At 38.5% G+C, this 13433-nt stretch overlaps 1 protein-coding gene across 1 annotated transcript; it reads left to right on the top strand.

Moving 5' to 3' along the window:
* The first annotated feature begins 548 nt into the window (after positions 1-548).
* LOC117296664 (WD repeat and coiled-coil-containing protein-like) lies at positions 549-9560 on the top strand. The gene is made up of 11 exons (XM_033779693.1): positions 549-907; positions 2137-2254; positions 2809-2904; positions 3190-3251; positions 4557-4738; positions 5213-5265; positions 5713-6352; positions 6993-7133; positions 7935-8033; positions 8937-9108; positions 9550-9560. Exons 1-11 carry the CDS (start codon positions 850-852, stop codon positions 9558-9560), a joined length of 1632 nt encoding a protein of 543 aa, XP_033635584.1. The 5' UTR covers positions 549-849.
* The last annotated feature ends 3873 nt before the right edge of the window (positions 9561-13433 follow it).

Raw genomic sequence — 13433 nt, 5'->3', positions numbered from 1 at the left:
TGTCTATGGGGTCACTTTTGCAACCAGCAGACTTACCAGGTATTTTTTCCACAGTATTTTTTTATATTTAGCATTTAGCAATGGTTACTATGGGAGTTTAACCACATACATAAAGAACCTTTATGCAGACATAAAGAACCTTTATGTCTGTGAGTTTAACCTGGTGCGAAACACTAGATAACAAGTGCTTTTTGGTTAGATTAAACCAGTCTGATCCAAGTCAAATCATTACTATACTTGACACAAGAGAAGGGGCTACGAAATGGAGAAAACATTTTTATGCCAGCCACTATCTTCCCTTTTCTATGTATAGTGTTGATCCCTTGAAACATAGGACGGGCCAGTCAGCAGCGGGCAGAGATCTAATGAAAAAAGCTTTATTTGCAAAAGGCAAAACGAAAGAAACATCACGCTATAAAAGTATAAGTTTCCAGCCTTTCCTTTTTTGATAGCTGCACCAGATTCCACCGCGGACAATGTGTCGTACCGCCCTCACTTGTTTGGAATTGTTCAATGCAAGATGGCGCTGCCCTGTCGTCTGTCTGAAATTCTAGTGTGTAGTGTCAAGAACAGAAGTTAAAACCTTTACCCTTAGTTAGGCCTTAGAAAGTTTGATTGTAGTTTAAGAAGAAATCAAAGGACAAGTGAGCTCGTTAGAGACCTTTCGACTGAAGCAGTGTTTGGGTCTTTTGTTGAACTTCTGTCTGATGTTGCGCAACTGAACATGCTGAAAAACTAGCCACTGCTGCACTGATCTGAATCTGATGACGATCGAGCGCCTGCATTCGCTCGCGGTCGCCTGTTCATTGAACAATCATATCAGCAAACGAACTAGCTAGACGAAGAAAAATGATGTTTCTAGGCAGAGGGAAGTCGCGACGAGCGAATGTCAACCATTTACAAAATGGTACGCATACTTTCTGTGTTTTGTGTTGTTATTTAATTGTTGATTTGTGAATGTGATCATCTAATTTTAATAATTTAAAGGCAGTGGACACTATTGGTAATTGTCAAAGACTAGCCTTCACAGTTGGTATACATGTACCTCAACATATGCATATTAAAATAACAAACCTGTGAAAATTTGAGCTCAATCGGTCATCAAAGTTGCGAGATAATAGTGAAAGAAGAAAACACCCTTGTCACACGAAGTTGTGTGCGTTTAGATGGTTGATTTCGAGACCTCAACTTCTAAACTTGAGCTATTTTTGAGGTCTTGAAATCAAATTCGTGGACAATTACTTCTTTCTCCAAAACTATGGCACTTCAGAGGGAGCAGTTTCTCACAATGTTTTATACCACCAACCTCTCCCCATTACTTGTCACCAAGAAAGGTTTTATGCTAATATTTATTTTGAGTAATTACAAATAGTGTCCACTGCCTTTAAAAAACTCCTCGTGTAGTTGTAGCGTAAAGTTAGTTGAGCCACTGTACTGTTGTTTCCAATATACTATTGTTCAACGTGAAGGCACATAATGAAACCATCCTAGAACTTGTATTATGTAGGTGAATAAGTCATAACATCACAATAAGCATGATAAGCATAAAAAGGGGGTGTAGCCCAGGTTGGACTCCTCTGTTCTACCAGGGCTAAAGGGGGTGCTGGCCACCTGTTCCTCCTTGATACTCACTGGCACTGCACTGGTTTGGAAATTTATAAAATTTTGACAATTTGTATCACAGTTTTATTTTCTCATTCATAATCATACATAAAAACATAGTTATATTTTGTGGATTGTATCTTCTAAAAATCTAACTGACTTGTGTTGTAGTTGTTTTGCTAGCCCCGTGTCAAGTGGGATTATAAATAAAAAATGAATTAAAGTAACAATGAATTTGCCAGCTGGGCATTTGGAAAGAGTTTTGACTGGTGTTCGATTCTTGTTTTCAAAGAGAAATTGCTGCAGCAGTTGACTTACACAATAGACAACCACAACCAAGTTATTTTGGATAACTTTCCGTATGGCGCCACCACTTTTTCACCTTTTTTTACAAAAAGGGATATCTCATTGAGGTAAATTAGATGCTATATTATTTCATATCGAATGAAAAAGTGGTGGCGCCATACAGAAACTTTTCCATTCGTTTAATCTTGTTTAAACTCTACAACAATATTGTTTTGTTTCTCACTGCAGCCTTTCATCCAGTTCACGGTTTAGTCTGGTCCGATGGTGAACATGTAAACCTGTCTAGTATCTCTGTGAATCAAGATGAAATCACAGCATGCCCACCTACTACCCTCGGGCAATTCAAGTGAGTATTATCTGAGAGGTTTTTGTGGACATTGTGATCACTTGGTTGCAGTTGTTTCAAAGAACACAAACATAAAAGCAAGAATAACCAAGAGAGCACGCCGAAATGAAGACATATCACCCATCTTATCCTCACTCCACTGGTTATCTATTGATAGACGCATTCAGTTCAAAATACTTCTGCTCGTCTTCAAGGCGCTTCGCGGCGCTGCTCCCATGTACATATCAGATCTCATACACAACAACACTCCTACCCGAGCTGAGAAAGAATGAATGTTATTGGCCCAGTAAGTCAGGAAGAGTTTGGTGAAATCTACTGCAGGGCACTAATGTAAAGCGCATGGATATGGTTATTGGTAAAATGCGCTTTATATTCAATTCAATGCAATTAAGTTTATTGGTGCTACCGTAGAGGGAATTTGTCTTGCATACATGTATGCAAATTGCAATACACAAGAAGAACTAGTTATAGTTCTTATAATAAAGAACAAGTTGTAATTATTATACCCCTGTCAAAGCTATGCATCCCAACAATTTCTTATTCTGTTTTCGTAGCTCAGTGGAGCAGGTGGCATGGAGTGGAGACTCAACTCAATGCTTTTTGAGTGTGCAACACACAAGGTCTATCACTTTATGGAAAGTGCAACTTGAGTAAGTATAACTAGGAGTGGAAACTTTGCATGGTGGAGATGCAATCTAGTAATGTTCCCGAGAACAAAGGGATCACCCGACTGGGTAATTAATTTGGAATTATTTGTGAATATTTATACATTTGGAATTTGAGTGAATGCAACTTTATATTGTCCAAGTATTTGTCTGAAAATCCATTTCTTATTTTTTTGACAATTGTTGACATCCATGGTAGCTTGTATGACCAGTTTGATTAAAAACATGTTTAATAAAATTCTAAAAAGAGATACTCATTTTACTTTCCAGCAAATCCCAGAAATTGAAACTCAGCAGAGTGAAAGAAATTCATGAAGAAGCAATTCCCCAAGGTATGTGCAAATAAGAGCTTCAACCATTTTTTTGGAGGGCCTGAAAAACACTGCTCCAATTAGTCATGATATCCTCCCTACGAAAGTCTAGTTTCTGTGCAAAACTAAAAACATTGTGTTGAAATTTTTATTAAAATGTTTATGCGTACACCATGTGTATCTAATAATATTGAAGTCTTGTATAGCGCACGTATCTACCAAACAAGGTACTCAAGGCGCTGAGTATATACAAACTTTCAGAAAGGTTATTGCAGCGATGAATTATGAGACCCAATTATTTAGCACCTTATAAGGGTTTACAAGGTGCTACGGCGCATTAAGCAGCCACAACCAGGAACACCGGGGCAGACCCCTTCTCTTTTCGATAAGTGCACTGGGTTCTTTTGCATGCGTTACACAACACATGGGACCAACGGCTTTACGTCCCATCCGAAGGACGAAGTAATGGTTAAGTGTCTTGCTCAGGGACACAGTGTCACGGCTGGGGATTCGAGTCGGCCCCTGTACTCAATACAATATTACTACTTTATTTCCTAGAGCCAAAATACCATATCTATTCAATGTAATCAGTAAATTCAACAAGTAATGTAAATGCAATCATGTTGTTTCACTCTTTCACTTGACGGGGTTGAATACATTCAGGGTAATTTACAGGGTTTGAACTTTACGCTGGATCAGAGGCCTGAGGCCAGTGGTTGTAGTGTCGGGCCAGTAAACTTATGAACGGACAAGTCTGGCGTTCTTGGGTTTTTTTTCAGTTTAATAACAATACCTCAACATTTAATATTTGAAAAATAAACAAATTGTGTACATATCTTGATTTTGAGTTTTGATTCTGTTCTACAACAATTTTTGGTGCAGTAACCTTTTTGAGTTAGGAGCCTGTATTCTTTCAGGGCCCAATTTCATAGAGCTGCTAAGCACCAGAATTTGCTTACCATGAAATGTCTTCCTTTATAAAAACAGGATTATCAACTAAATTTCCATTTGTTGCATATTGCTTGTTACTGGTATTCAGCTGTTGTTTGCTTATCCTGAAAATCACGTGGAAATTTGGCTGGTTATCCTGTTTTTATCAAGGAAGAAATTTCATGCTTAGCAAATTTTTGTGCTTAGCAGCTCTATGAAATTTTCGGAATGTTCTGATTATAGACCTGGCCTCCCAAAGTTTTCTTTAGACTGCAAAACTTTCATTGGAAGTACCCTTTGCAAAATAAAAAAATGGCCTTGCCCCTGCCTTGCCCTCTCAAAGATGAAGTTTCATTAACTCCCAAAAATGTGTTTTTCTTCCAATTTCACACCCAGGTTGTATGTGGCATCCCACCACAGCACTTCTTCTTATCCTAAGCAGGGACCAGCTTCTATTAGTCGACCCAGAGAAAGATTCAGTCAAGACTCTACCTTTAAACACACATCAAAGAATCACAGCAGGAGTATGGTCCCTGGATGGGTCAAAGGTCATTGTTGCTCTTGGATCAAAACTTATTGTGAGTGAATTATTATCATGATCATATGAAGTCAGCTTTAAAAGGTCACAGATTCATTTCAATTAGACAATTTTATTGATTGTATTCTAATGATAATACTCACGTCTCATCCTTAGGGGTATATTAAAGCACTCATCATTTCTGTATATTAACAGGATAAGCAGAGCATAACAATTAAATAATGTAAATTAAGTTCCATCACTTGAAAATAAAATGAAGGGTGAATATTTTAAGAAACACAACCTTTCAAGAGATGTACCTACATCATAAACTTTTTCTCGCTACTGACCCGTTTTCGCGTAGCTCTCGGAAATGGTGTCAGCCAGTGAACTTTACACGTCGAAAACTTGTTTCTGGTCATGGTCGCCAAAAAACACCCCAAATGTATTGTTGGGATGAAGTGTTTAGGATCAATAACTGCAATTGCACAATATGTATTTTAATTGATGTTTTTCTGTTTTTCTCAAACTATAGGTGTGTGAGTTAGATGGCAACAATCAGTTGGTGGTAGATAAAACAATACAGAAGTGAGTAATAAATCGATTTGTCCGACTACTGACTGGCACCCCCAAACAAAGATATTGACAAAACATGGAGAGCAGCCATACTAGAGCTGGACAGCTCAGTTGGTTGAGCGCCTGTACTTTAATTCGGAGATCTTGGGTTCAAGTCCCACTCTCGGCAGTTTGTTTTTGTTCAACCCAAAACTGTTGTAAGTTTTTTTTTTTTCATCTTTCTGGCAATGAACACATAGTGCTCTCATATAAAGTGTTGAATTCTCGATGTAGGTGGTAAACTTCAAATGGGAGCAAAACCCAAATCCTCATTTCATTTTGTAATCTGAGAATCCAAATTCCGTTTGGATTAACATTTAGGGCTATTCTGAAAGATACTACAATTAAATGTATGGCTTACAATTGATTTTGAATAGAATTCCTCTTAAAACATTTATTTCAAATTTCTTTAACTTACAGTTTCTCCGGACCAATCAGGAAAATAGTGTCAGTGACACCTGACATTGTAGCAGTGACCCTTGACCTGCCATTGGCGCGTTTGTTGAACCAATCCAAAGAGGACATGTTCGAAGCAACGCCGTTTGCAGAGTTCATGATTAAAAGCACTACAGAGGATTGTCATCAATCAAATGTCTTGCTTGAAAGCAGGTCAGAGGCGAACAGGTCAGAGGAAAACAGGTCGGAGTTGAAAGGTCAAAGTGAGCTGAAGTGCGTGGATACTATCAGTGGTGTAGATAGTGCACTCACGAAAGAGATTCTGAAACGATCTGGCCCCATTGATGTCACTGCTTTGTTCCGCAGAAGAGGAGGCGGAAACCAGACATCTGATAAGAAGTCAGACTCAGACTGCCTGCGGACTCAAGAAGAGTCATCCAAGTCAGGCGGAGATTCTCACAAGGAGCAAGAATCAGACTTGAGATCTGCTGGAGACAAAGCGACAAGTAGGAATGGTGATTTGAGATTGGCTGATGGGAGGTCCGGTGAGGTGGACCTCGCCAATCAGCCTGAAGCAGCAGAGACTATAGATCTAACAAGTCTAAGAGTGAATCCAGTGGCACTTGGAGCCAGGCCGGAGTTGAAATTAAAACAAAAGCAACAGGTAACTGCAATAGAAGTTTCCCTTGTGGTTTATTTTTTGTTCCAGCCCTGAGATAGTTTAAAGACACTGGACACTATTGGTAATTGTCAAAGACTACTTGTGTCTTCTCACTTGGTGTAACGGTATTTACGATTCCGGTTGTTGTCTTTGAGGGGCAGATGACCTGCGGGAGGAAGGGAGAGGGGTGAGAGGGTTTGGAGCATTAGTAATAATCAGATAAAAACCCTTAAAGACACTGGACACTATTGGTTATTGTCAAAGACCAGTCTTCTCACTTGGTGTATCTCAACATATGCATAAAAAAACAAACCTGTGAAAATTTGAGCTCAATCGATCGTCGAAGTTGCGAGATAATAATGAAAGAAACAAATGCCTTTGTCGCACGAAAAATGCTTCGGATGCTTGATTTTGAGACCTCAAATTCTAAATCTGAGGGCTCGAAATCAAATTCGTGAAAAATTACTTCTTTTTCGAAAACTACGTTACTTCAGAGGGAGCTGTTTCTCACAATGTTTTATACTATCAACCTCTCCCCATTACTCGTAATCAAGAAAGGTTTTATGATAATAATTATTTTGAGTAATTACCAATAGTGTCCACTGCCTTTAAACATTTTGGTGTTTGTTTTTGTCCATTCCAGGAGCCCATATCAGAATCCTCTCAACTTGTATTAGTCCATCTCGGAAGAAACAGAAATTTAATCTCTGAAGACGCTGAAGAAAGCATCATCTCTTCCTTGAGTCTGCCTTGTATTCTTAATCCTGACCTTCTAGTTTATCAGGTAAGAAATTAAATCGGTATAAGTGTTATTAGAAAGGATTGGTCGAGCAAAGAAATTGCAACAATTATTTCTCAGATAATAAGAATGAGTTTTGTTTTAAGAAATTACCTTTTTGCACTGTGAAAAATGGTTTTAACAACGACAAGGGCCTCTCTTGTTGTACAACCTTTCAGATTAATTTTTTGTGAGAGATAGTCTAACATCACAAGGCCCTACGACCACTTCAAGGTGAGGGCTACACTTACTGGCTGTCAAATCAACTGCCACCACATTGCCACCTGGGCCCAATTTCATAGAGCTGCTATGCACAAAAATTTGCTTAGCATGAAATTTCTTCCTTGATAAAAACAGGATTACCAACCAACTTACCACGTGATTTTCAGGTTAAGCAAACAACAGCTGAATACCAGTAACAAGAAATATGCAACAAATGGAAATTTTGTTGGTAATCCTGTTTTTATCCAGGCAGAAATTTCATGCTGAGCAAATTTGTGTGCTTAGCAGCTCTATGAAATTGGGCCCTGCTCATGAGGCTGAATTGGTTACCCTTTTCACAGTCTGTAATGATGATACATATATAGGCATGGGTATCATCCACTAGGAGCCTGGTTGGTAGAGCAGAATGCCCTACCTTTCCAACTTTTTACTTATGGGCACAAGGGTCATGACCGGGTATTAAAACCACACCCTGCTGCTGACAACACCAGAGCTTGGGTCTGGTGAACTAGACCACTCAGCCACGTCACACCGCCCTTTTTGCATTGATGTGACAACTACTGTTTTCTCTTTTTTATCTGATAGAGATTGAGTGGTGTTCTAGTTGTTGGTAGTAACACTCAGACAAAATCATATCAAGCATCAGTGGATCAGGGGAAACAACTAAGAGGAAGACAAACACTTGTAAGTATTATCTGTTGACACAATTTAAATATTGGTCGTGATAGTTTCCCTTAGTGTTGCTGTGCAGTGCACAGTTTAAGCGATGCATGTGCAGTTAGACGCAAACCATCTTTAAATGAAATGCATTTTGATTCCCAAAAAGGCTGACCACGGGCAGACAATGTATCATAATAACTTTTCACTTTGAAGAAATGTGGTTACGGAAAAAGATCACTTTTTCAACCCCATGGTCTGAACATTCAAGAAGGAAACGACTAATAAAACTTTTGTTTTGCCGTCTCCTTTTTCCCCAAAGCCTTTTAGCCTGAGCCTCATTCACTAATAAATTACTTTTTACCCAACCTCACCACCCTTTGTGTTTCCATCTTCTTGCTTGTGGTCAAGCCAGTCCCTTCCCTTCACCCCCCCCCCCTTTTTGTCCCCCTATTCATTGTTTACCCCCTGCTTTTTTATGTATGCTTTCTAACCCCATTCATGTATTTCAACTTCCCTGCTTATGTTTCACTTAGTTACTTGTTCATATTTGTTGTGTTGTCATTTAGCCTTCGAGAAAGACTCTGCTAGGGTCGAAACGTCAGGCCATTAACTATTTTTGCACTTTTTATTCCATAAAATTTTAATCCGAGAAGCTTCACGGACAGTAACGCTTCTCAGCTTGTGTATTCCAATTCAGGAATATTCTTCCGTCATGGATATAACCACTCTGGATAATCGGCGAAAACTCAAAAACGCAACCATCTTTTGAAATGAAGTTTTCCCAGGTTAGTTTTATGGTATCTGAGACTACATAGGATCAAAACAAACAGTGGGTTCCAATTATCAAATGCATACAATCCCTCAAGACAAAAACATTACTTTCCTCAGATAAAGATGTGCGATTCTTTTATTATTTTTTCTCTTCAGGATTTTAATTTATCGAACCACGAGAGACCCCTCGGTCTATGCACAGTATCAAACTCCAAGGATCTTCTTCTGTTAACCGGTGAACAATCCAGAGCTGCGGACATCACATTTCTTCCTTCGTCTAGGTCGTCCGAGTACCAGCTGAAGCTGCGGAAGGTCAAGTTGAAGTATGGTGAGTCCAGGGCCCAATTTCATAAAGCTATTCAAAGATAATGGGGTACTTTTTGTAACACAAAACACAATGTCTGCAGATATACATAAAACTTACACCGTTTGAAGATAATGATAGTAGAAAGCGTACCTTAAATTATTAGTTGCTAAGGTGGTGTAGTTTTTGAGAAATGAGTAAAACAATGTCACGAAAAGAAATTTACTTGCTAAAATAATTGTTGTGACTTGTTTTACTCATTTCTTAAAAAAACTACAGCCCTTCAGTACTAATTTTCCTTCTCCTGAAGACGAGCAGAGTTTACTGTTCGAAACGTCGAGACCAAACCGGCTCTTCAGTATACTGTTCGAAACATCGAGACCAAACCGGCTCTTCTCAGAGCTAACACTCACACAAAAGAGATTTACAAATGATTGTACCCGCAAGTTTACTATTTATTTATAGATTCTTCCTAGTATCCTGCTTGTTTCTGCTTAGCAGATGATTGTTAAGCAATATATTCTGCTTAAAGACACTGGACACCTTTGGTTATTGTCTAAGAACAGTCTTTTCACTTGGTGTATCTCAAAATATGCACAAAAAAACAACCTGTGAAAATTTGCACTCAATTGGTCGTCGAAGTTGAGAGATAATAATGGAAGAAAAAACACCATAGTCACACAAAGTTGTGTGCTTTCAGATGCTTGATTTCAGGACTTCAAAATCTAATTCTGAGGTCTCAAAACCAAATTCAAATATTTTAGTGAAAAAGTACTTCTTTCTCAAAAACTAAAGTACTTCAGAGGGAGCTGTTTCTCACAATGTTTTATAGGCCTACTATCAACAGCTCTCCATTGCTTGTGACAAGGTAAGTTTTTATGCTAACAATTATTTTGAGTAATTACCAATTGTGTCCAGTGCCTTTAAGCATCTCTATGAATTTGGGCCCCGATTGGATGCGTTGAAAAGAAATGTATGTTTATTGTTACATGACCTGAGCATTTTGGCCGGGATTGTAGGTTGGATAGTTGTAGCATTTATGTATCCTAAAGCCATTATTTCCTTGTGTGCTTACAGCTGCAGCGGCTACAGAACTTGACCAGTGTAGGACTTCAACACCAGAGGAGAATAACTCCGGAGTAAATGACCTTTCAACTTTGACCCTGCCAAACGGAGGGCTGCTGTCAGGGATAGACTCAACGCTACGGTGAGTGATCAGTTCAGTTCAATTCAATGTTCCTCAATTTGCACAACGAAAAATGGCTACCCCCCCCCAAAAAAAAGACCACAAAAGTATGGTTCAGTCTTTAGGGAGGCTGTAATAATTATCACAATAAAACTTTATTGCTCTGCATGTATAGATTTCATTGAAACATCCAATACTGATTTGGGGGTGGAGGTGGGCAAAGGTGGGAATTCCCCCCTCCCCCCACCACAATAAAAAAAGAAATTAAAAAAAATCCCCAATTAATGTTCTCTGCCCCCCCCCCCTCCTCATCCCTAACATACAGACACACAAACATGCAGATTTCACAGTGACTAGAATGAGTATTGTCGTCTAGTTACTGAATCACAGTTTCTTTATTTTTGCAATTCATGGCTGTTCCCAACTTGGTGTTCATCTCCCCTTGAGGGAGTTTGCAGAGTTCCATACATCCAGTAAATATGACATTATTGGTCCTTCAGCGCATAGGGACATCACGGTGATATGCGCTATATAAGAATGGTTTTATTATATTATTATTATTCCATTTTTGTTTGAGTATAACCTTGGTCATCTATCAAAAGACTTGGATTGAAAGGGACTGTTCTAAGCCAGTTAGTTAGAGTAGGTCATAGGTGGAAACAAAGTGCCAAAAACAAAATGATCAAAACATCCCCACTTCTGCTTTTCATTTTTGTAGCTCAGCATGGAAAGTCGAAGAAGTCAAAGACAAACCAGAACACAGAACACCCATTGCAGCATCTCCTGCCATTTGAGCCGGCCTCAGATCGACCTTGCGTCAACAAAAAACAGTCGGCGACTGACTTTTCAGGATCACACTGTTCCTGAGCTAAAACCATCAGGAACTTTTGAGTTGGCAATTATTTACGAGCGTAACTGCGATGATTTTAAGACAATTTGAAACAGTCGCCGCTTGAAATATTTAATAGTCGCAAGAGTAGAACAATTTCAACCTGTACAACGTGATCCCGACGGTCGGGAACCAATCGCAGGCGCACGATTTTTCAGTTGTTGTGACCTGAGCATAATTTGTCTGCGTGTTGCCGACGGTTTGTTGTGGGCGCAAGAAAATCGTAGGTTGACCTGAGGCTGGCTTTAGTCAAACACAAGCAACATCAGTGTTGGTCGGTTTGATCATGATATTTTGATAGTGTATTTTTATGTTGCAGTCAGTTTGAATTTTAAATTGAAGGCACTGGACACCTTTATCACTACCCAAGACTTGTATCATGAAAAAAGACCTGGATTAAAGTCACTGGACTTTATTGGTAATTGTCAAAGATCAGTATCCTCACTTGGTGTTTCCCCACATAAAAATAACATATGCTTTTAGGCTAATTGGTCATCAAATTTGCAAAAGAATAATGAAAGAAAAAACACCCTTGTGTGCTTTCAGATGCATAATAAAAGGCTTCAGCTGAAATTACCTTTTTCTCAAAAACTACATAACTTCAGAGTGAGCCGTTTTGCACATTGTTTTATACTATCAACAGCTCTCCATTGCTCTCACCAAGTTTTTATGCTCACAGATATTTTGAGTAATTACCAATGATGTCCAGTGCCTTTAAGGAGGGTGTAACTTTTGGAGAAGTACCCATAGTGAATTATTATAGCGTATTTTATGGAAATATTGTGTCAGGCACCACTGGACTAAGAATCCGCGGCAATTCTGACCCTAGGAGTTTTTTAAAAAGTGCACTATGTAGAGAATATTATGAGAGTATATTTAGAGAATATTATGGTCTTCAATGAATGCCTACTATTAAATGAGCCACTTCTATTTGGTTTTATCCTTACACCATTGTGTATTGAGCACTGTATACTCCAGAGTACTTTCCAGAGTTATGTGATCAAAAATCTCATGCATATTACTTGGGTGGGATGGGAACCCACGCCTTTGCAATTCTAGAGCAGCATCTTACCCACCATTGAGATTGCCTGGTAGCTAGAGGTAGTTTTATAGCAGCGGTTATACTGCAATGGTTTAATGAATTGGCATAAAGAATTATCTGAGAATGCAGAGTGTAACCACACGTTGGTGTATGGGTAAAACTATGCTGTTATATTGAAATATATACCTGATGCAAATTTAACTTCTTTTACAGACACGTCTAGATTTTTAGTATTTAAAGACACTGGGTACCTTTGGTAAATATTAAAGACCAGTCTTCTCACTTCGTGTATCCCAACATATGCATAAAATAACAAACTTGTGAAAATTTGAACTCAATTGGTCGTTGAAGTTGCGAGGGAATAATGGAAGAACAAAAGCACCCGTGTCGCACAAGTTGTGTGCTTTCAGATGCTTGATTTCGAGACCTCGGCTGAGGTCTCGAAATCAATTCAAATATTTTAGTGAGAAATTACTTCTTTCTCAAAAACTACGTTACTTCAGAGGGAGCCGTTTCTCACAAAGTTAATACTATCAACAGCTCTCCATTGCTCGTTACCAAGTAATTTTTTTATGCTAGCAATTATTTTGTGTAACTACCAATAGTGCCCGATGCCTTTTAACTATGAATTGAAATGCTCTCAGAAGCAATTGAGTGAAGCGTTTGTACTGTCCAGTTGTATTCGTAGTACTGTACAGTTGTATGAGCTGGGTGGATTTTACAAAGAGTTAAGACTAGTCTCATCTCGAGTTAGGACGAGTTACTAGTCCTAGCCTTTAGTGTGTAATACCTTCTAGAACTAGTCCTAACCTAACTCTTTGTCTCTAACCTAATCGACCCATGGTATACAAATAGTTATTTAGTGATTTCTTCTATTTAAACAAATATTTCGTAAAGAAATGTACAGCCCAAGAAAGGTTTGTTTGTCAACAAGACGTACATGTATATATCACAATGTTATACTTGTGAAATAAATTAGATATGTTTTTAAAATAAATTACAAATGAGTCTAGTCTGTTGCAAAGTGTTTGTCTTTGAAAGCATAGAGCTACTTTTTATAGCTCCATGTTCAAAGTAAGCCATTCTAGAAAGTATTAGCATCAAACTCAACAATAATATATGTAAATAAATGAATTGAATGAGATGCATTTTACTAAAAGTAATGGGCTCTCTTGTTGAGGAAAATAATACACAAAAGTTTAAAAGTGTGTAATACTCAACACAGTTTTTAT

The sequence above is a fragment of the Asterias rubens genome, chromosome 11, assembly GCF_902459465.1.
Source record: "Asterias rubens chromosome 11, eAstRub1.3, whole genome shotgun sequence".
Classification (NCBI taxonomy): domain Eukaryota; kingdom Metazoa; phylum Echinodermata; class Asteroidea; order Forcipulatida; family Asteriidae; genus Asterias; species Asterias rubens.
This window is presented reverse-complemented; position numbering and strand designations above follow the sequence as displayed.

Bases quoted from the DNA above. Each gene is read 5' to 3' on its own strand.
- LOC117296664 (XM_033779693.1), top strand. From the start codon at position 850: ATGATGTTTCTAGGCAGAGGGAAGTCGCGACGAGCGAATGTCAACCAT. The intron at 2,905-3,189 runs GTAAGTATAACT...TTTACTTTCCAG, and splicing joins TTATGGAAAGTGCAACTTGA to CAAATCCCAGAAATTGAAAC. The intron at 3,252-4,556 runs GTATGTGCAAAT...TTTCACACCCAG, and splicing joins TGAAGAAGCAATTCCCCAAG to GTTGTATGTGGCATCCCACC.